The sequence below is a fragment of the Ranitomeya variabilis genome, chromosome 2 (genome assembly GCF_051348905.1).
Source record: "Ranitomeya variabilis isolate aRanVar5 chromosome 2, aRanVar5.hap1, whole genome shotgun sequence".
Classification (NCBI taxonomy): domain Eukaryota; kingdom Metazoa; phylum Chordata; class Amphibia; order Anura; family Dendrobatidae; genus Ranitomeya; species Ranitomeya variabilis.
In genome coordinates, this window is record NC_135233.1 from 223,120,601 (window position 1) to 223,142,962 (window position 22,362).

Here is a 22,362-nt window from a genome sequence, read left to right on the forward strand (position 1 = left end):
TTGGTCAGAACCGGTAAAGAGGATGACCGTGATTGCTCAACCGTCCTGTGCCATGTAAGGATCTAACCATGTGTAATGGAAATAGTCATTTCGGACAACGGTCAAATATAAGGAATCTATTTATGCATAGAAATAATAAAGCATAAAAAAGATATGAAAATGTATGCGCTAGTGTAGAAAAATGCCAAGACTGCCCCAACATGGGGTCTACTACTTGGTGGCAAACAATCAGTGCAACTTGTCCTCTCTAGTACCTCCACAGATGAAGACTGGGCACTCGTACAGAATCGCTTATAGCTACAACATAAGACTCTCGGGCTCCGTGGGGCCACATACAGTACATTACTATAATAGGGTTGCATTGGGACTCAGAGCCTAGGGGGCACAAGAAACCCCTTTCCCCCTATGAGAAAAGCCCTACCTGTGTGATAGTTGGGTGCCCTGACGCAGATTTTCCATATGGTTGAAGTTAGGTCACAGTATGTGATCAGCTGGTTACCAATGCACCAGTTTGCAGATCCGGCTTACTCCATGTGCTCCCTTTGGTCCCAGACTGTATGACGAGCACTATATCTCCAGATCCAGATGGAAGCATGCTGGGAAACATAGTTCAGCAAGGGCGGACTATAGAATGTGTCTATACGTGCCGCACGCAAAAAATAAGAATAACGACTGACGGTCGGAAAGTTGATGAAAGACGAGAAGTGTTTGCTAAGAAAACCCCAAGAATGATCTTCAATGAATCTACTGCCTGCTATGAAAGTAAGCCCGAGCACACAAAAGATGGCTTGTGATCAGCCATATCAATGAAAGCACAAATTAATCTTCCAAGTTCTCCATATACCTACCGCAGGCAAAATCTGTGTGTTTCCATACTGGAAAAAGACGCAAAGAGCAATTACCAGAGGGAGGAAAGTGGGTGGCTATGGACCAATGGGTGCAAAACAGTCAGAAATGGCTCCTGAAGACCACCCCAAACCCCCCCTCCCCCGAGACTACCAGCTTGTGCGATCCTTTTGATTGACAGTTCATTGTGCGCTTTCCTATGCTGCTACATGGGGCAGTTTTTCCTCTGCAGCGTCAGTGGTCCGGAGGAGGTGGCTAGATACAGAGCTAAGACCGTAATGGAGAAGAAGTACACAATAAATCCCTCCGTTATGGGGAATGGAGATGATGTTTAACAATTCCACTGAGAAAATCCTTATAAAATTTGGCCTTATGAGGTATTCTCACCTAAGGGTATGTGCACACAACATCTTTTCAGGCTGGTAATCTCAACGAGTTCTTTAAAACTATGCTACTCTTTTCCTTTAAGTTGTTTCAAAGCAGCTGGCGTTTTCAGAGCGTTTTTCCGCGTTTTTGTAATTGGAATTTTTCTTAACGCCATTGGCATTCAAAAATGTGCAGTATAGAGCGTCCTCAGAGGGGGAAGAGGCCTGAAAAATGGTCAGGTCACTTCTTTTATCCGCTTGGCATCTTTGAAAACCTGAAGCAGTTAAAATATGCCCAAAATACTGAACATACACAGCAATCTTTTGCGTTTTCTAAGGGCTTTTTAGGTAGGTTTCGGTTCTCACCCGCCTGAAAAAGACGTACTGTGCACATACCCTTAGAAATGGATATCAATTATCGATAACAGACAAAAGAAAGAAACGTGTTCTTCACCACAGGCTGTAAATCTTTACTGAACGAGCAGAGACTGCGGATTCTTTGCAGTAAGGGCAGTGAGACGTAAAACTCTCTGCCACATGATGCAGATGTTGTAATGGTTAATTCACTTAAACTCAGGGAGGGCCTGGATGCCTTTCTTGATACATAGACTATCACAGGTTATGGGTAGATTCTATGATGGGATGTTGATCCAGGGAACTAGTCAGATTTCTGCATCTGGAGATTGAATTTTCCCCCCTAATATGGATCAATTAGCATCTGCTCCATGGAGTTTTTGCATCCTCTGGATCAACATGTTGGGTTGAACTTGATGGTTTTGTGTCTACTTTCATCCTCCAGCACTGGGATACTGATTGTGTATCCTTTGTATGGGTCACCAATATCAGATCAGTGGGAGTTTGACATTACAGAACCCCCAGTGATCCGCTGTTAGAGTCCCCACAGCTGTATGTCTCGCAGTTGTTCGTCAGCCGCAACACATGCAGGGATTGCCTAACAGGCATCTTTTTTAGCAAAAATGTTAAATAAACCGTCCATCCTATTGGAATCTATGGGTGATTTTTTTCTTTATTTTATAGCCCGGCAGCTCTCACTCCTCTTATTTCCACATGAATTACAGCACACACATATACCATAAGGTCTTCCTTTGCTCCAGCATGCTCACGTACTCCTTTCCTGTACAGCGATGATTACATTCGTCACTAACTATCTCCTGTAGGTGGATGACACATAAACCATCAAAATCCCCGCTGCTTTTAATAGGTTCCCATGTGGGAAACGGCAGCGGGTAATTACGACACAACCTTCCCATCCCAAGATTTGTTTCAAAGTCTCCAAGTTCACAAGACGAGCCTTGTTCTCCAATGTCAGGCATCATTACACCACAAACCAACCTAGCTATTATTCCGCGCAGTCATAGAAAGCGCTTATTGCGCAGGGAAGAAAATGGCAACAGTAAAACTGAAATAAGCGGCTAAATGACCTCCATCGACCTTCCTGCAGCACCGTAGCTGTAATTGCAATTCTTGCGTTAGATAGGTCACTGATCATGCAGCGTGAAGGTGAGACTTCATGAAACGTCATCCACAACACTGCTGATACGGTCTTGAGATGACATTTTTCCTCCATAAAATCTGCTGAATATGTTGTGTGTGCACATACACTAAGGCTACGTTCACATTTGCGTTGTGCGCCGCAGCGTTGGCGCCGCAGCGCACAACGCAAACAAAAACGCGGCAAAACGCACGCTAAAACGCTGCGTTTTGCGCCGCATGCGTCCTTTTTGGCCGAAAGTTGGACGCAAAAAAAATGCAACTTGAAGCGTTTCTTGCGTCCAACGCTTGCGGCCATGCGACGCAAAACACAGCACAACGCATGTCCATGCGCCCCCATGTTAAATATAGGGGCGCATGACGCATGCGGCGCCGCTGCGGCGCCCGACGCTGCGGCGCTGACCGCAAATGTGAACGTAGCCTTAGATTGGATTCATACATGATGCATTTTTTTCACCACGGGTTTGGCAGCAGCGAATCTTCTGTGACATTTGCATGCAATGGGATGGAAACCAGAGTCACCCATGTCAGACTGACTGTATAATCCGTTGTGAAAGTTTCCCCACCTGATATTAATGTCAGAAGTTTGTGTTGTTAAATCTGGTGATGAATCAAATTTAAATGACATTTTCCCATTGAATGCATCCAATGGATATCTACTTGTCTACTTCTGTCATGTACAAGATGGTTGATAAACTGTATAGATCCCTTGTGATTTAACGGATGGCCCATTTACCCAATTTTCTTTTCAAGGGGCTGTCCAGTAAAAAAGTTATATTATTGGTCAGTGGGGGTCCGACCGCTGAGATCAGCATTGATCGGCAAAATGGGGAACTTTTGAGCATGATTGATCGCAACTCCATTCATTCCCTATGGAGCTGCTGATCACCGAGCTTGGCTTTATATGGCAGCCCTATAGGTAATGAATGGAGCGCAGGCCGAGCATGCGCAGGCCGAGCATGCGCAGGCCGAGCATGCGCAGGCCGAGCATGCGCAGGCCGAGCATGCGCAGGCCGAGCATGCGCAGGCCGAGCATGCGCAGGCCGAGCATGCGCAGGCCGAGCATGCGCAGGCCGAGCATGCGCCGGCCCGAGCATGCGCCGGCCCGAGCATGCGCACTGCCGATCCATTGAAATGAGTAGAAAAGTTGCCTGGGGGAATCAGTGTAGGTCCCAGTGGTTGGACCACCACAGATTAATAAATTAACACTTATGCTGTGGATAGGCGATTACTACTTCTAATTGGAGAACCCTTTTAAATCTGAAAAATTATTGTGCCACAAAATGAAGGTGTTCCTCAATGATTCACCTTCTTTATACAAACAGACACCTGCTATACCATTCACTTAAGAATCTATAAAGTCGGGCAGCACCCACTCATTCCCTAAGGAAAGATGTTCTACAAGATGGCACCACTTCACACAAAGAACCCACGCAAACAAGAAACGAGAGGTGCAAAAGACATTCCAGTCTGTAAGAAAATATCTTCCTCTGCTAGGTCATCGCTGCCAGCAGGTGACTTTAGCGGCATGCAGACTTACCTGTAATGTACTGACGTCTGCTTTCATCCAGGTGACTCGATATAACATCCCCCATGGCCTACTACTGGTGATCACAGCAGGTCCTGCCTGGGAGACACAGATGAGATTTAGAGGAGGTATCAATGCTGAGATCCGAGGGTGGTGTGGAGAGGTGGGATTAGCGGAGGATTGTGGTGGGAAGTGGGTGTGAATTGGAGAGGCAAGCGAGTTGTCATGGCACTGAAGACAAAAAAAGATGGCAAGTGAAGAGAATATGAGATTTTCATGGAAAGAAAGAAACAGGAAGGTGGAGATGTAGGAGATAGCTGGCACGAGAAAATGCTAAAGTAGATAGACGGTGCCAAAAAGTTAAATATAACAGATGAGTAAATGCACATGGATGAAATAAAGGCGTAAAAAGCATAACAGGGGTCAACCTTCATTAACTATAGATAACTGTAAAATGGGCCAGGACCCCGGTCTTCTCATATGGGCCACAGAGACCTTTTGGGTCACTACTTCTGCCTGTGGATTTCATGCTTACTTTTCAATGCGGTCACTGAGGTCCGAGGAAAAGGACCACGGATTCTGGGGATATTTTATCCTCCATAGACGTCTATGTCCAGTTCATATAGATAAGCACATATACACTGCGGCCCCCTGTATATGTGATCAGCCAATACCACTACTGTGCCCATTAAAACCCTGTGGATGTATTCTCAGTTGGGGACATTTTTTCCCTTCATTGCATGAATTTAGGACTAAAAATCTTTTTTTGGGGTTTCGTTAAAAATGTTACATTCAACGTAAAGTGTTCTGTGGTCATAAAATCAGCTGAGAGGAGCTTAGAAACAGACAGATAAGTGTTACAAAATCTACTATTTATTTTACCCACTTATAACGCCATTAATTCCACAGCGCTTTACAGACATTATTGGCACTGTCCCCTATGGGGCTCACAATCTAGTTTCCCTATCTTTGGCGTGTGTAAGGAAACCCACGCAAACAAGGGGAGAACATAAAATCTCATTGAATATTGTCCTTGGTGGGATTTGAACCCAGGATTCTGGCACTTCAAACAATAGTGCTAACCACTGAGCCACCGTGGCCTCCTGTCAGATCCTGCTCACTGATAGATTCTCAATTGACTCATTGGGCAGCCAGCAATAGTGAAAACAAAAGGCCCAAATACTCGCGATATAACAAAGGTCCAAAATACATGCATTTAATTAAAAAAAAAAATAAAATGTTCCAAAAGGTTGATATACCCTCTAAGTAAAACAACAAAATATCTACGTTTGACCATTTACACTACAACTACGGACAAAATCTGGTTTATTACATCCCCTTTAGCATGTCTTTTTTTTTTTTCTATAAGCGCCACATGTGATTTGTTAGTATAGCAGTACAAAAAAAAAACAAAAAACGATAACCCCTACTGGCCAAATGTACTGTAAAAAAATAAAATCCTGATCTGCCAATGAAAACATACATAGGTGGAGATCCAGCATGCGGATGTGTTAAGCTGCCATGCCAAGTTTCAGGCTTGCTCATCGTAAGAGCGTGGTTTCTAAACGAAGGGTGGCATGACCAACGAAGGGTGGCATGACCAACGATTTATAGGGTTAAAGCGAGCAGAGCATGGCTTCTGAGTAAGAGACGGGGGGAGACGGGTCTGGCTGCTTCCCAGAGAGACAGTCTGAGAGCAGACCTCCACACCCAGGCTGTCTCACTCATTGTCTGACTCATTCCTTGTCTCCATATATACGGTCCATATGGGACACAGCGTAGAAGCCCCAAGTGTTCCCCAGTCCATATAGCCATCCAGCTGTGGGAAATCACAGACACTGGAGTGGGTACAACTTTGTCAGTCCCTAGCACATGTCCACAGTCCTGACCTGTCTCCCACACCCTGTATACCATAGCCCTGATCTGTATAGCCCCCTGGAGCAGGGCAGCAGTACTTACCTAGCTGGGGAGCCTGTCTGTCTGCTGCCTCTCTCAGTGTGACACACCCAGCAGTCTCTGTGCTCTCAGCCTCTGCTGCCTCCTCCCTGCACTACACTCCCTCCAGCTCCTCTCCCCTCCCTATTCCTCTCCACAAACACTTCTCTATCTCTTTATTTTCTCCAAGGCTTTAGCAACAAGAAACAATGTGACAAACTCTGACATTATGTGACTTTTTTTGTGGCAAGTCTTTTTGTAATAACTGAGCTTTTATTAAACCTGCTATGTATGGGGCCTGTAAAAAGAACGCATTGACCTTGCAATAAACCTGCACATGAATATTCCCTCTCCGCAATAACGACAGTAGAAAACTATGGTCGTTGGGTCTCGTTTTGACATCCGAGGTGAAAGCGTTACCATGATAGTCGTGAAAATTCCAAAGCTGACGGAATTTTGTTTTATTGTGTTTATTCAGATATCACTGATTTTTCTCGTAAGCTAAAGGTACCGTCACACTAAACGATATCGCTAGCGATCCGTGACGTTGCAGCGTCCTCGCTAGCGATATCGTTTAGTTTGACAAGCAGCAGCGATCAGGATCCTGCTGTGATGTCGCTGGTCGCTGAATAAAGTCCAGAACTTTATTTGGTCGTCCGATCGCCGTGTATCGTTGTGTTTGACACCAAAAGCAACGATACCAGCGATGTTTTACACTGGTAACCAGGGTAAACATCGGGTTACTAAGCGCAGGGCCGCGCTTAGTAACCCGATGTTTACCCTGGTTACCAGCGTAAAAGTAAAAAAAACAAACAGTACATGCTCACCTGCGCGTCTGCTTCCTGCTCTGACTGAGATCCGGCCCTAAAGTGAAAGTGAAAGCACAGCGGTGTTAGGGCCGGAGCTCAGTCAGTGTCAGGAAGCAGACGCTGGGGGACGCGCAGGTGAGCATGTACTGTTTGTTTTTTTTACTTTTACGCTGGTAACCAGGGTAAACATCGGGTTACTAAGCGCGGCCCTGCACTTAGCAACCCGATGTTTACCCTGGTTACCCGGGGGCCTCGGCATCGTTGGTCGCTGGAGAGCGGTCTGTGTGACAGCTCTCCAGCGATCAAACAGCGACGCGGCATCGTTGTCGCTATCGCTGCAGCGTCGGCATGTGACGGTACAGGACCGACTTTGGATCAGATTTTCATCAGTGTCAGTTTTTACCTTTGTTTTTTCTCATATGCAGAATAAAATGCCAGAGGTTTCTCAAGTTTCTGCTATCAGTCAGTGACAAACAGATGCAGCTGAGTTCGCTCTCATTATTACGGACCCATAGATTTTCTTTGGCGAGTTTGATCTGTGACTTGGATCCCACAGTCAGTAAACGCTGCGGGTTGGACGCTGCGTACATCCACAGCGTCCAGATGTTACAGCATAGTGGATGGGATTTCAAGAAATGCCATGTCCACTATGCGTGCACAAACGCCCGCAAATCACCCGTGGAGACGGACATGCGGTGCGTCTTTCCAGACCGCAGCTTGTCAATTTATTTTGCGGAGACGTGAGTCTCCGCAAGATAAATATCACCCGTACAATTTATTGGGTGCAATGATTCCGCACGGTTCAATGAACACATGCGGAATCACCTGCGTTCAAAAGCCGGCAGCGCACCAGACATGAGCTGCGTCTAAAGCGCTGCCGATTCCTGACAGTGGGCATATCCCCTCAGTGTTTTGTTGCAGATCATTGGGTCCACAAAAATACACGGACATGGGAACTGCTCCATAGACTAAGACTAAGGGCTTGTACACACGTTGCGGATTTTGCTGTGGATTTTTCCGCAGCGGATTTGGAAAATCCGCAGTGCAAAACCGCTGCGGTTTTCACTGCGGATTTTCATGCGGTTTCTTCTGCGGATTCCTCTGCGGGTTTTCAACTGCACTTTCCTATTGGTGCATGTTGAAAACCGCTGCGGAATCCGCAGAAAGAAGTGACATGGTCCTTCTTTTTTTCCGCAGAGAATCCGCGTGGAATTTTCCGCAGCATGTGCACTGCGGTTTTTGTTTTCCATAGGGTTACATGATACTGTACACCACATGGAAAACTGCTGCGGATCCGCAGCATCAAATCCACTGCGGATCCGCAGCAAAAACCGCAACGTGTGCACATAGCCTCATAGGTACTAGTTCTATCTGGGAAAAATGCAGCTAAAAATCATATGTGAAGAACGGATATCGAAGGCTGCGTGTCCACGTTCAGGATGGCCGGCGGTATCGCCGGAGCGGCGAAGCCCCGCCCCCTTCTGGGACGCGATGATGCCGGATGTGTTAACTGTACACATCCGGGATCATCGCCCCCCTACCATAGGGCCCTGTGTTATGCCTTGCGGGGACGCTGCGTCCCCGCAAGGTGTACGGACATGCTGCGATCTGAAAAGACGCGCAGCATGTCCGGAGTCGCAGGCCCGCCGCATGCGGGTTTCCACGCATAGTGGACACGGGATTTCATAAAATCCCCTCCACTATGCTGGAACATCTGGACGCTGCGTGTTTGACGCTGCAGCTCTGCACAGCGTCAAACAAGCAGCGTTTACTGACCGTGGACACACACCCTAAGGGTATGTGTCCACGTTCAGGATTGCATCAGGATTTGGTCAGGATTTTACGTCAGTATTTGTAAGCCAAAACCAGGAGTGGGTGATAAATGCAGAATTGGTGCATGTGTTTCTATTATACTTTTCCTCTAATTGTTCCACTCCTGGTTTTGGCTTACAAATACTGATGGAAAATCCTGTCCAAATCCTGATGCAATCCTGAACGTGGACACATTCCCTTAATGAGCCCCATGTTAATAATGGAACCGGCAGGGCTTTTAGACGAGCCGAGAAAATAGAGTTGGTGTGACGCAATTCACAGGACTCGATCCTTCAGCCACATCAATAATCTGTGGCAGGAGCTCTGATAATCACTTCCTAGCAACTGGCGCAACAGTGACGCACATGTGTGCGACTTCATTAAAACTGCAAGTTGCCGATAAATCACATATATATTTTTTAGGACACACAACTTGCTGTCGTTCAACCAAATCTGTGGTGTAGCCAGGGGCATAACGACCATGGTTGCAAAGGTTGCGACCGGGCCCATGTGGGTGGAGGCCCACCGACGCCAGCACAATCTTCAACTGGATGTGCGTCCTTCAGCTGAAGTGTATTGCGGCACACAGACCCATCATTAGAGGCCAGCAGCTGAAATCGGCTTGCACATGACAGGGGGCTCATGGCCATGACGTCATGAGCTCACAGCACTTGCGCACTGAAGTCAGCTGGCAGTTATTTTTTTCTATGCATTGAAGAACAGTGAGGAAAAGGGAAAAAAGGACGATCATACAGTCCAGAATTATGGTGGGAAAAATAGCATCTTTATTGTATAAAAGGCATGAGGAGTTGAAACAATGTGAAACACACAAGATATACATAAAAATCACTAGAGGACTTACAGAATCCAAATGAGCAGCATATTCAGCAGTTCAGTCATATAAATACAGAACACTACATAGATCCCACAGGGTTTAAGGTATATGAAATACATTGTAGAATATATATCACGGGAAACGTATAAATCATTAATTTAGGCCCTAACGTAAAAGATAATTTTATTATTAAAAACGGGCAAACTAAAGTAACAGAAAAAGACACCCCAAAAATAGTGCTCAAAAAAATATATACCCAAAAACTTAAGGGGAACCCTAGAAACCCCTAACTACAGCATCTATATTGTCCCCTACCTGGCTGCGGAGGTAGACGCCCTATGGGGGAACGTTATGGCGCCCCCGCTCAACGGTGGCTGACCCTAAAGGCCCTGATGCACCCTATCGTCACTAATGAGAGCCTCTACCCACAAACTAAGGGGTCCTCTACCGCTAAACAGAGGACTATCTGTGCTAGGGAGAAGCTAGGTCCCCAAATGAAAACATTTAAAAACATGTATGAACACAAGGCGCATATAGATGACAGATGATCCTGCAGTCTAGAAGAAACTGTTCCAACCTGAAAGATTTAGATACCACTCTTATGATAGAGTAAGGATCACAAAATAGCCCGTATATTCCACATAGATATAGGCAATAAGAATACTCTTACATTTGACTGCATATATGCATTATTATTTTGATCCTCTGTATATCAATCAGGTGCTTAATAGCACAGATACCTTGCATGCAAGTCAACATGTGTGGAATACAGTAATACTCATCTCAGGATCTAACTGCGGTAGTTCCCCATACGCCATTCTTATTAACCGCCTCGACGCGTTTCACCCATTAAGGCTCATCAGGAGGCCGATGCAAAGATGATGTGTGTCATATATAATAATCAATAGCAAACAGTGAGGAAAAGGGAAAAAAGGACGATCATACAGTCCAGAATTATGGTGGGAAAAATAGCATCTTTATTGTATAAAAGGCATGAGGAGTTGAAACAATGTGAAACACACAAGATATACATAAAAATCACTAGAGGACTTACAGAATCCAAATGAGCAGCATATTCAGCAGTTCAGTCATATAAATACAGAACACTACATAGATCCCACAGGGTTTAAGGTATATCAAATGATATACTAAGTCAGTGAGACTTAAAGTATCGAACTGTATGACCCCTGCAGCATAGTGTAGGTAGAAACCTCATAATGCATTAATAGATATAACCAGCAAAGACTCTTTCCCATAACATTTAATAGTAAAGTGCAATAACATATATAGGGGAATAGGACCAGCTGAGTAAAAAGGAGTCTTGGGGTTAATATCTGGGAGTTAGCACCAGCAGGGGCTCACAGGGTCCGCTTGTCCACCCCTATGCGCGTTTCGGATGGCACCTTCGTCAGGGGTTTGCTGCATCAATGCAGCGTGGCATGGAGGCGATCGGCCTGTGGCACTGCTGAGGTGTTATGGAAGCCCAGGTTGCTTTGATAGCAGCCTCCAACTTGTCTGCATTGTTGGGTCTGGTGTCTCTGCAGCGCCCCAGAGTCCTGGTCTTTGCAGTACTGATGCTCCGCCACTAAGGGGAGTGATGGTATGTCTGATGGCACTTAAGGAGTTCACCTGACCAGGTATCACAGTCACACATTACACTTCACACTCTGGCCTCCAGGGGGAGCAAAGGGTTCTATGTATTAGGCCACTCCTCACAATCTGGTAAAACTGGGGGTTGGATAGGAAGTTGGAGAGAAAGCTGACTGGGTTTTGCCCAGGCAACACCTAGTGAGAGAAGGGGTTGCTTGGGAGGATTCAGGGGGGTCCCTGTCAGGGGTGGGATCCTGAGAGAGGCCTAGCGAAACTGACAGATCGTTACGGAACCGCGCCTGCACCTGATTGCGGCGGTATCTTAAGAAAGGATAAGAAGCGAGGTTTATTGTGGAGAAGTGAGAAACCAGATCACAGCACAAAGGAGAATAGAACCAGTAGGAGTCGTGCCTTAAGATCGTGGCAACATCCTACTGAGGCGCGTAGCCGGTTGCCGGAACGCCGAGGAAGTATTGGGCTCCAAGCATTACTTCAAACAGCGGCAGGGCAGTTGACTTTAGGTTGGCTGTCTCACCTAAATCACCTAAGCAGACATAGGAGGCAATTGTGGGAGAGGGGCGACTCTAGGGTCCCGGAAGAACTCCAGGCCTACCCGTCATACGGGTGCGTCCTAGCCAAATCATCTGGGGGACGGAGAAGAACATCAGAACAGATACGAGTTGTGAGAAAGAACATCAGAAACAGACACAACAGTTGTGAGGACTATCCCGTGGTGCTCAGCAGGGAGGTACTACAACACACAGGCGCTAGAAGGTAGGCACTGATTTCCACCTGCAAAGGGAACTCTGGATGTGCCTTCGGACCGGCCGGTCTCAGCCAGCCCTGTTACCAGTGCTCTGGATTGCGGATCCTGAAGCCTTCAGTAAAGAGGTAAAGAGACTGCAACCCTGTGTCCTCGTTATTCATCGCACCTTGCACCCCGCACCATCATTACACCTTTCATTGGACACCCCTTAGCAGGGTCACGGACCGGGTCTAGCCACCGTGACAACCCCAGGACCGAGACAGAGAGGCCCGGTACCGAGTACCCTGCGGCCCTGCGTCTGGGGGCGCTCCAACTCATCTTCCTCTTGACAATAACTCATAGATTCTCTATGGGGTTAAGGTCAGGTGAGTTTGCTGCCAATCAAGCACAGTGGTACTGTTGTTTTTACACCAGGTATTGGTACTTTTGGCAGTGTGGACAGGTGCAAAGTCCTGCTGGAGAATGACATTTCCATCTCCAAAAAGCATGTCGGCAAAGGGAAGCATGAAGTGCTCTAAAATTTCCTGGTAGACAGCTGCGCTGACTTTGGTCTTGATAAAACACAGTGGACCTACACCAGCAGATGACATGGCTCCCCAAACCATCACTGATTGTGGAAACTTCACACTAGACCTCCAGCAGCTTGTATTGTGGCCTCTCCACTCTTCCTCCAGACTCTGGGACCTTGATTTCCAAATGAAATGCAACATTTACTTTCATCTGAAAACAACACCTTGGACCACTGAGCAACAGTCCAGTTCTTTTTCTCCTTGGCCCAGGTAAGACGCTTCTGGCGTTGTCTATTGGCCATGAGTGGCTTGACACAAGGAATGTGACACTTGTAGCCCATGTCCTGGATACGTCTGTGTGTGGTGGCTCTTGAAGGAATGACTCCAGCAACAGTCCACTCCTTGTGAATCTCCCCAAATTTTTGAATGGCCTTTTCTTAACAATCCTTTCAAGGCTGCGGTTATCCCGGTTGCTTGTGCACCTTTTTCTACCACACTTTTTCCTTCCACTCAACTTTCCATTAATATGGTTGGATACAGCACTCTGTGAACAGCCAGCTTCTTTAGCAATGACCTTTTGTGGCTTACCCTCCTTGTGGAGTGTGTCAGTGATGCCTTCTGGACACCTGTCAAGTCAGCAGTCTTCCCATGACTGTGGAGCTACTGAAACAGACTAAGGCCGGCATCACACTCCGCGTATGAAAATACGGTCCGTATTTTACGGCCGTAATACGCAGAAATGTTCCAAAAATAGTGATCCGTATGTCATCCATAGGCAGGGTGTGTCAGCGTATTTTGCACATGGCATCCTCCGTATGTAATCCGTATGGCATCCGTACTGCGATATTTTCTCGCAGGCTTGCAAAACCTACATCTAATGGATTTATGTGCTCAAATGTTCGTTAAAACATATATACAGTATATATATATATATATATATATATATATATATATATATGTAATTGAGACACACACATATATATATATATATATATATATATATATATATATATACTGCATTTATATTTAATTCAGCGCGAGATATGTGAAAAGCCGGTAATTCAATTGCCGGCTTTTTCTTTCTCCTTCCCAAACCCGACATGATATGAGACATGGTTTACATACAGTAAACCATCTCATATCCCTTTTTTTTTGCATATTCCACACTACTAATTATAGTAGTGTGTATGTGCAAAATTTGGGCGCTGTAGCTTGTAAAATAAAGGGTTAAATAGCGGAAAAAATTGGCGTGGGCTCCCGCGCAATTTTCTTCCCCAGAGTGGTAAAGCCAGTGACTGAGGACAGATATTAATAGCCTAGAGAGGGTCCATGATTATTGCCCCCCCCCCCGGCTACAAACATCTGCCCCCAGCCACCCCAGAAAAGGCACATCTGGAAGATGCGCCTATTCTGGCACTTGGCCACTCTCTTACCACTCCCGTGTAGCGGTGGGATATGGGGTAATGAAGGGTTAATGTCACCTTGCTATTGTAAGGTGACATTAAGCCAGATTAATAATGGAGAGGTGTCAATTATGACACCTATCCATTATTAATCCAATAGTACGAAATGGTTAATAAAACACACACACATTATTTAAAAGTATTTTAATGAAATAAAGACACAGGTTGTTGTAATATTTTATTATATTGGTAATCCACCATGATTTAACCCCTTCAGATGGATTTACTTTGTGGGACTTGACCTGAGCGACGGAAGGTATGAGATATTGTTTTTTTTTATTTTACCTTTGTTACAGGACGAGGGTCATCAGGTGGATTACCACGCCAATTTTTTCCGCCATTTAACCCTTTATTTTACAAGCTACAGTGCCCAAATTTTGCACATACACACTACTAATATTAGTAGTGTGGAATATGCAAAAAAAAAGGGATATGAGATGGTTTACTGTATGTAAACCATGTCTCATATCCTGTTGGGTTTGGGAAGGAGAAATGAAAAGCCGGCAATTGAATTACCGGCTTTTCTCTAACACCGGTGCGTATTTCTCGCAAGTCACACGCATGGTCCGTGTTTAATCCGTATTTTTCTCGCCCCCATAGACTTTCATTGGCGATTTTTTTTTGCGCAATACGGTGAAAAACGCAGCATGCTGCGATTTTCTACGGCCGTACAAGACCATATATTACGGATGCGTAATATACGGCAGATAGGAGCTGGGCCATAGAGATTCATTGGGCCGTGTGTTATGCGTATTTTACCGACATAGTTTATGGGCTCATACGTCCGTAAAACTCGCTAGTGTGACGCCGGCCTAAGGGACCCTTTTAAACGCTTAGGAAGCCATTGCAGGTGTTTTTTGTTAATTATTCTAATTTACTGAGATAATGACTTTTGGGTTTTCATTGGCTGTAAGCCATAATCATTAACATTAACAGAAATAAACACTTGAAATAGATCACTCTGTCTGTAATGACTCTATATATGAGTTTCACTTTTTGTATTGAAGAACTGAAATAAACTGAAATAAATTAACTTTTTTATGATGATCTAATTTTTTGAGAAACACCTGTATACAAGGATAAGAGACATGTATACTAGCATGGGGCCCTGGATAGGGGTTATATATATAGCAGGATGGGGCCAGGATGAGGGACATATGAATGCCGAAAACTCCCCATCACCTTAGATGAGTGTCAGTGGGAGTAGTGTTCGGCAGTGCATAACCATGCTGAGTGCTCTTGTGTATGGGGGTTCAGAGAGCTGGCTGCCATTTGTCTAATGCCCGCATTCACATTTGGATAAGTTATTTAATATGAAAAGGCATCTGAAATGCAAATGCTGCGTATTTTCCTGTAGGAAATTTGCAGGTGTTACGTGCAGTTTTGGGTGAAAAAAATGCCGTTATAGCATAGACAATTTGTTGCCGTACACAAAACCTGCATTGCAGTCTATGAAGTCAAAGTTGCATGCAGCTGGCTACCAAAAACACAAGGTTTGTATATTTGGGCCACTGTTGTACCGCAGTCATGGGTACACAATTGTGACAACCATTAGATGTTATCTTGGCTGTAGTATTGCAGATTATTTACCATTTTTTTATCTTCATGATAATAACAGGTGCCAAAAATTGTAGTTATTACTGGATTCCTAAAAAAACGAGTAACAGCCATAGATCTTGATAATTGTCCTGAATTCCCAGAAATTGGTGCTAAAACACACCTTTATTGTGATTTTTTTTTAACTAAAGTGCAATAAGCAAAAACAATGTATTTTTTGTACAATGATGCGTTGCATATTATTTTATTTTTTGCGATAAAGGTGTTAATTTTTTTTTTAACCAATCTCTAGAAATTCTTGATAGCTGACAAGTGAAAACCAGCCGGGCTTCGTTATCCGAGCATCTCGTCTTATAAATTCCCTGGATCCATTTTTATTTCTAATTATATAGATTCAAGGTGCCACTTTTGTGCCATTGTACTGGATCACGGCACATAATAATATTTGTAAAAATAATATTGCTGTCCATCTTCTTGGCAGAACAACATGGAGGTGTTTTTGCTGTGACTGGCAAATTAATGTCTCCACACATATCCCTGCCACATCATAAAAACTGGTCATACCACAAATGGCAGTATATGGCTAGAAATTTGCAGTCACTTGCCATCCATCTTGTACATTTCCATAATAACTACCAAAAGAATTGATGTATGCAAAATGTTATGTCAGGAATTCACTAGTAATATTAGTCACAGGACACACCATCACTGCCATTTTACCTCAGATATGTTCTACAATCTGAGTAATTATTCCACCTATTGCCTCAGGCAAAACAGCCCTGGCACCATTTATTTCCCGCCACAATGCAGCCCATCCGTAGAGATAGGAGCCATTTCCACACAGCATGCGCCATCTAGTGGCCGCAGTGTGTAACCGCACCACTTGAGCAGTGAACTACAAGTCGCAGCATTCATCTTCCTACTTGTTTTCTATGGAAAGCAGAGCAGGGTTATTTAAAGCAGATGGCTGCTTCGTGATGCTGTGACATCTTTTCTGTACGTCAGAGAATGGGAGGGCGGACATGATTATTCTGAGGAAATGGCACAAACAAGAGGCAGTGACGCAACGTAAGGAGGCAGGAATGTCAGGAATGAAGTCAGATTTGGGGATGAGAACACGATGTATGAGCCATGACAGCTCCTTGTAAGAATGCAGGATTTACTGAGATAAGGCACACAATGGAGCAGGAGATAAGTGTGAGACATAACAGGGATGGAGGGGAAAATAAAAGAGATACCCTGAGATAAGAGCTAATTACACCTAAAAAAGGAGTCCACATGAGGTGGCTGGCTGCCCATAGCAACAAGAATATATTTTTAATTGTTCCGAACTCTGGTTGCCATGGGCAACATGGCCTTTTTACTCAGTCCAGACCTGGAAATTTTTGCACTTTTATTTTTCCAGTCGTATGAGTTCTTGTTATTTTTGCAAAATCATTTGTATTATTTTTACAACACTATTCACTTTACCATATAATTTCCTGAAAAATTAGAGAAATAAAAACATTACAAGTGAGGGGGAAAAAAAAAAATTCTTCCATTGTGTTTTGTTAAAGACAGTATATCCGTCCCTGATGAGACCAACATCTTATATGGCTAAGTTCACACAAGCGTATTTCAAAAATTGTCAATTTTTCCCCCAGACGATTTTTCATCCGTATTGTCATCCGTATTTATACAGCAGCAGTGAATAACATTTACAAGACCAGCTACAATTTCCTATATTAATAAATACAACGTATCCATCAAAAAATTCAGATGCTATACGGGTGATTTATACGGGGTCCAGTTTTATTTATTTTTTTGCACCCATAGACATGAAAAGCCAAGCCCCATCCAAAATACGGACAAGACTGGTGTACGTTGAAAATCCCGTAAAGAAGAAGGGTGAAAGAAAGATGAAAATCCCTTAGGTTGGGTTCATACTGCGTTTTATGTGTCCGATAGACGGACTACGTTACACCGCGGCATAACGCGGTGTAACGCAGTCTGTTAACACCGCCATTGAGTCCAATGTCAGACGCTAGCGATGTGCCGTCATTGAGTGACGGACCCTGGGACACGGGCTGCAGCATTTCCGGGTCCGTCACTGCTAGCACGGTCATGTCGGCACTTGCGTTAACAGCAGCCCGTTAACGCATGTGTTGAACGGGCTGCTGTTAACGCAATGTGAACCCAGCCTTAAAGGGCTGGCATGCTGCGTCTTGACAAAAATGCAGTGAAGCTCAAAATGTGAGATGGCAGTGTGTAAAAAATGGCAGTGTGCAAATTAGATTTCAGAAATCTCATTGATCATGCTGGTACTATATTAGGCCGGTTTCACACGTCAGTGGCTCCGGTATGTGAGGTGACAGTTTCCTCACGTACCGGAGCCACTGACACACGTAGACACATTGAAATCAATGCATCTGTGCAAATGTCATTGATTTTTTGTGAACCGTGTCTCCGTGTGCCAAACACGGAGACATGTCAGTGTTCGTGGGAGCGCACGGATTACATGGACCCATTAAAGTCAATGGGTCCGTGTAAAACACGTACCGCACACGGACGTTGTCCATGTGCAGTCCGTGTGCCGTGCAGGAGACAGCGCTACAGTAAGCGCTGTCCCCCCCACATGGTGCTGAAGCCGCCATTCATATCTTCTCTGCAGCAGCGTTTGCTGTAGAGAAGATATGAATAATCCTTTTTTTTTTTGTTTCTCGTGTTTAACATAAAGATCCATGTCCCCACCCCCTGTGCGCCCGCCCGCTGTTATTAAAATACCCGCCTCCCTTGCAGTGTCCTGTCCTGGCCGCAGCTTCTCCTGTATGCGGTCACGTGGGGCCGTCCATTACAGAAATGAATATGCGGCTCCACCCCTATGGGAGGTGGAGCCGCATATTCATGACTGTAATGGGCGGCACCACGTGACCGTTCATACAGGAGAAGGTGCGGCGCGGAGAGGACGCTTCGAGGGAGCCGGGTGAGTATTTTATTAACAGCGGGCGGGCGCACAGGAGGTGGGAGGGGACAGAGATCTTTATTTTAAACACGAAAAACTAAAAAAAAAAAGGATTTTTCATATCTTCTCTCCAGCGAACGCTGCTAGAGAGAAGATATGAATGGCCGCTTCAGCACCAGATGCAGGGGACAGCGCATATCTCTAGCGCTGTCTCCTGCACTCTCCGTGTGGTACCCAGTCGGCACACGGGCGGCACACGTGTGCCACACGGATGGCCTACGTGAGCTCACGGACACGTACACGGATAACTCCGGTACCGATTTTTCCGGTACCGGAATTATCGGGACATGTGAGACTGGCCTTAGGCCGGTTTCACACGTCAGTGGCTCCGGTACGTGAGGTGACAGTTTCCTCACGTACCGGAGCCACTGACACACGTAGACACATTGAAATCAATGCATCTGTGCAGATGTCATTGAATTTTTGCGGACCGTGTCTCCGTGTGCCAAACACGGAGACATGTCAGTGTTCGTGGGAGCGCACGGATTACACGGACCCATTAAAGTCAATGGGTCCGTGTAAAACATGTACCGCACACGGACGTTGTCCGTGTGCAGTCCGTGTGCCGTGCAGGAGGCAGCGCTACAGTAAGCGCTGTCCCCCCCACATGGTGCTGAAGCCGCCATTCATATCTTCTCTGCAGCAGCGTTTGCTGTAGAGAAGATATGAATAATCCTTTTTTTTTTTTTGTTTCTCGTGTTTTACATAAAGATCCATGTCCCCACCCCCCTCCCACCCCCTGTGCGCCCGCCCGCTGTTATTAAAATACTCACCCGCCTCCCTCGCAGTGTCCTGTCCTCTCCGCCGGCTTCTCCTGTATGCGGTCACGTGGGGCCGCCCATTACAGAAATGAATATGCGGCTCCACCCCTATGGGAGGTGGAGCCGCATATTCATGACTGTAATCGGCGGCCCCACGTGACCGCTCATACAGTCGAAGGTGCGGCCAGGACAGGAAGCAGCGCCAGCGAGGGAGGCGGGTGAGTATTTTAATAACAGCGGCCGGGCGCACAGGGGGTGGGAGGGGACATGGATCTTTATGTAAAACACGAGAAACAAAAAAAAAAAGGATTATTCATATCTTCTCTATAGCAAACTCTGCTGCAGAGAAGATATGAATGGCGGCTTCAGCACCACGTGGGGGGAACAGCGCTCATCTCTAGCGCTGTCTCCTGCACGGTGCGTGTGGTACCCAGTCGGCACACGGGCAGCACACGTGTGCCACACTGATGTGCCACAGAAACGCACGGGCACACGGACACGGATAATTCCGGTACCGATTTTTCCGGTACCGGAATTATCTGGACGTGTGGGACTGCCCTTACACGTAGCAAACGCATCATGTGTGAACATACCCTAAAACAGTCATCTAGCCACCATTAATACTAGTGCCTCATCTCCAATAGTTCTTTTTAGGCCGGTGTCACATTTGCGAGTGCAATGCGAGAAACTCGCGCATCAATACCCGGCACCAGAGTGTGCGGCTGCATGTATTTCTTTGCAGCTGAACGCTCCGGTCCCGAGTGCTGGTGGCAGTGCCAGACATTGATGCACGAGTTTCTCGCATGGCACTCGCAAGTGTGACACCGGCCTTACATTGACTGCACATGTCACAGTATGCTGGGAGATGGAAATGGGCAGCATTTTGTTATTTTGGATAACTCCTATAAAGTTTATTGTATGTACAGTATTTTTAGGACTATAAGGGCTCATTCTCACATGCGAGAAACTCGGATGAGTCTCGCACGTCAATACCCGGCACTGCACCCAGCACTCAGGAGCGGAGCGTGCGGCTGCATGTATTGCTATGCAGCCACACGCTCTGATCCGGGTGCAGTGCCGGGTATTGACGTGCGAGACTCATCCGAGTTTCTCGCACGTGAGAATGAGCCCTTAGACACACTTTCTAGCAAGAAACAATTCTTGCTTAAAAGTACGTACATCTAGTAGTCCGCAGTCTATGGGAGATTGGCATTGCCAGATATTTTTCACTGTCTCCTTAAAAGATTGAGCAGTCTGATCATTGCAAATACTATATGGCTGTTCATAGCTGCACAGTTCTCACTCTCCCACCTGCCACGGATCTGCATGAGGGCAGCACGAGAAGCTGAACACCATGTGCACAACGCATCCAGCTTGCCATCATCAACTGAACTCAGCTCCATATTTCTTTTCCATTCCCTGCCCATCAATGTAAGTACATATTCACAACTAGCCTCTTTGATGTGGTTTTTTTTTCTGTATGAAAAAAGTTAGCTATAGCCCAATAAAATGCAGAGGTTTTTTTGTGCTAACTTATTGTGATCTCAATAAGAAAAAAACAGCAAGAAAAAATGCTAAAGGAATTGCCATGCCTAAAAAAAGTATCACAGGACAAAAAGCGTAAAGGAAAAAAAAAAAAACACCATGTGAATGAAATGTTAGAATTCTTATGTATTTTTCTGTTACTGTAAAATGCTGCTTTTTTTTCTTGCACACACAAAAAAAATGCACCTAATAAAACGGATCAAAAACGTAATGTGTGAATAAGCCCTAGGGCAGGAATGGAAGGTAAAAGTGATGTGCACTGTGTCTCCGTTACAATATTCAATAACTTTTGCTCTGATTATTATAATTGTGCTGCAGTTTTTATGTTTCTTCCCAAATATTGATGCATATTTTGTGAAGATTAGCCACAGAGTTTGTTTTTTTTAATTTTTATGTATTTTTTTTTTTAGTTCAGAACACAATTGCAATATTAGATGTATGTTTTCAGACTCCTTGTATTAGCCTATAGGGAAAAAAACCCATACAGTTCTACAGGATCCCTCGCACAGAGTTTTCACAAAATCGCATCCACTTTACTTGAACTGTAAGTCCCCTTTCACACATCATTTTTTTGCCGTCAGTCACAATCCGTTGGCTCAACGGATCTGTCGCAGATTGTGAAAAACTGATGTGACGGATTCGTTTTTTCGATGGATCCGTTTTTTTCAAAATTCTACAGATTGTGACTGATGGTAAAAAACTGATATGTGAAAGGGGCCTTAAATGCAACAAATTTTCTGCACAAAATAAGAAAACCTCACTGTTTAAGCTGTGTGGGAACTTGCCCCTTAGGCCGGAGTCCACTAAACATATGAAAAATCAGTCCGAATCTCCCCGCCGAGAGTTGCACGAGTGCAAGTGTCATGTGAGTACAATCTGATTTTTCTCACCCAGCATCCAATTTACATCCGAATGTAGTGTGATTGATATCTCACTACAATGCGATTTTAACATGAGCTTTTGTAGCGCCCCCACTGCCGCAGGGCCGAGGGGTACCCGGTACCGGGCCTCTGAGTCTCTGCTTCTGGGGTTGTCACGGCGGCTAGGCCCCGGTCCGTGACCCTGCCGTGGGGCGCACAGTGAATGATCGGTGTGGATAGTGGTGGTGGTGCGGTGCAGTAAATAACGAGGACACCAAGTTGCAGTCTCTTTACCTTTTTACTGGAGATCTCTGAGTCCTCAGTCCAGAATATGGTTCACCAGGCTGCGCAAGTCCGGCCGGTCCAATGGCACCTACAGAGTTCACTTCACAGGTGGAAATCGGTGCCTTCCTTCTTAGCGCTATGTGTTGTAGTCCTTCCCTGCTGTGCTTACGGAAAGTACCCCACAACTGTTGTGTCTGTTTCTCGTGTTCCCTCACAACTCGATTAAATGATGTTCTTCTAATCCTCCGTCCCTCCCTGATGTTACGGTTGGAACGGCACCCGTTTGTCGGATAGGCCTGGAGTTCTTCCGGGACCCTAGAGACGCCCCTCTCCCGCAATTGCCTCCCAAGACTTCATAGGTGATTTAGGTGAGACAGCCCGCC

General features: G+C 45.5%; 2 protein-coding genes across 3 annotated transcripts in view; both read right to left on the reverse strand.

Annotated features, from left to right (window-relative positions):
• The window catches only part of NIBAN2 (niban apoptosis regulator 2), a 61,135-nt gene extending 54,796 nt beyond the window's left edge, over positions 1-6,339 (reverse strand). The window contains exons 1-2 of one of the 2 annotated variants that reach the window (XM_077283748.1): positions 6,211-6,339; positions 4,264-4,350 (exon numbers count right to left, since the gene is read on the reverse strand). In XM_077283748.1, coding sequence (XP_077139863.1) covers positions 4,264-4,318 — 55 coding nt within the window. In that variant the 5' untranslated portion in view covers positions 4,319-4,350; positions 6,211-6,339. Of the gene's footprint in view, positions 1-4,263; positions 4,351-6,206 lie in introns of both variants that reach the window. The other variant, XM_077283749.1, reaches the window with a different exon arrangement.
• PFKFB1 (6-phosphofructo-2-kinase/fructose-2,6-biphosphatase 1) overlaps positions 1-22,362 on the reverse strand; it is a 724,603-nt gene that overhangs the window by 46,134 nt on the left and 656,107 nt on the right. The gene's annotated exons all lie outside the window — the stretch shown is intronic.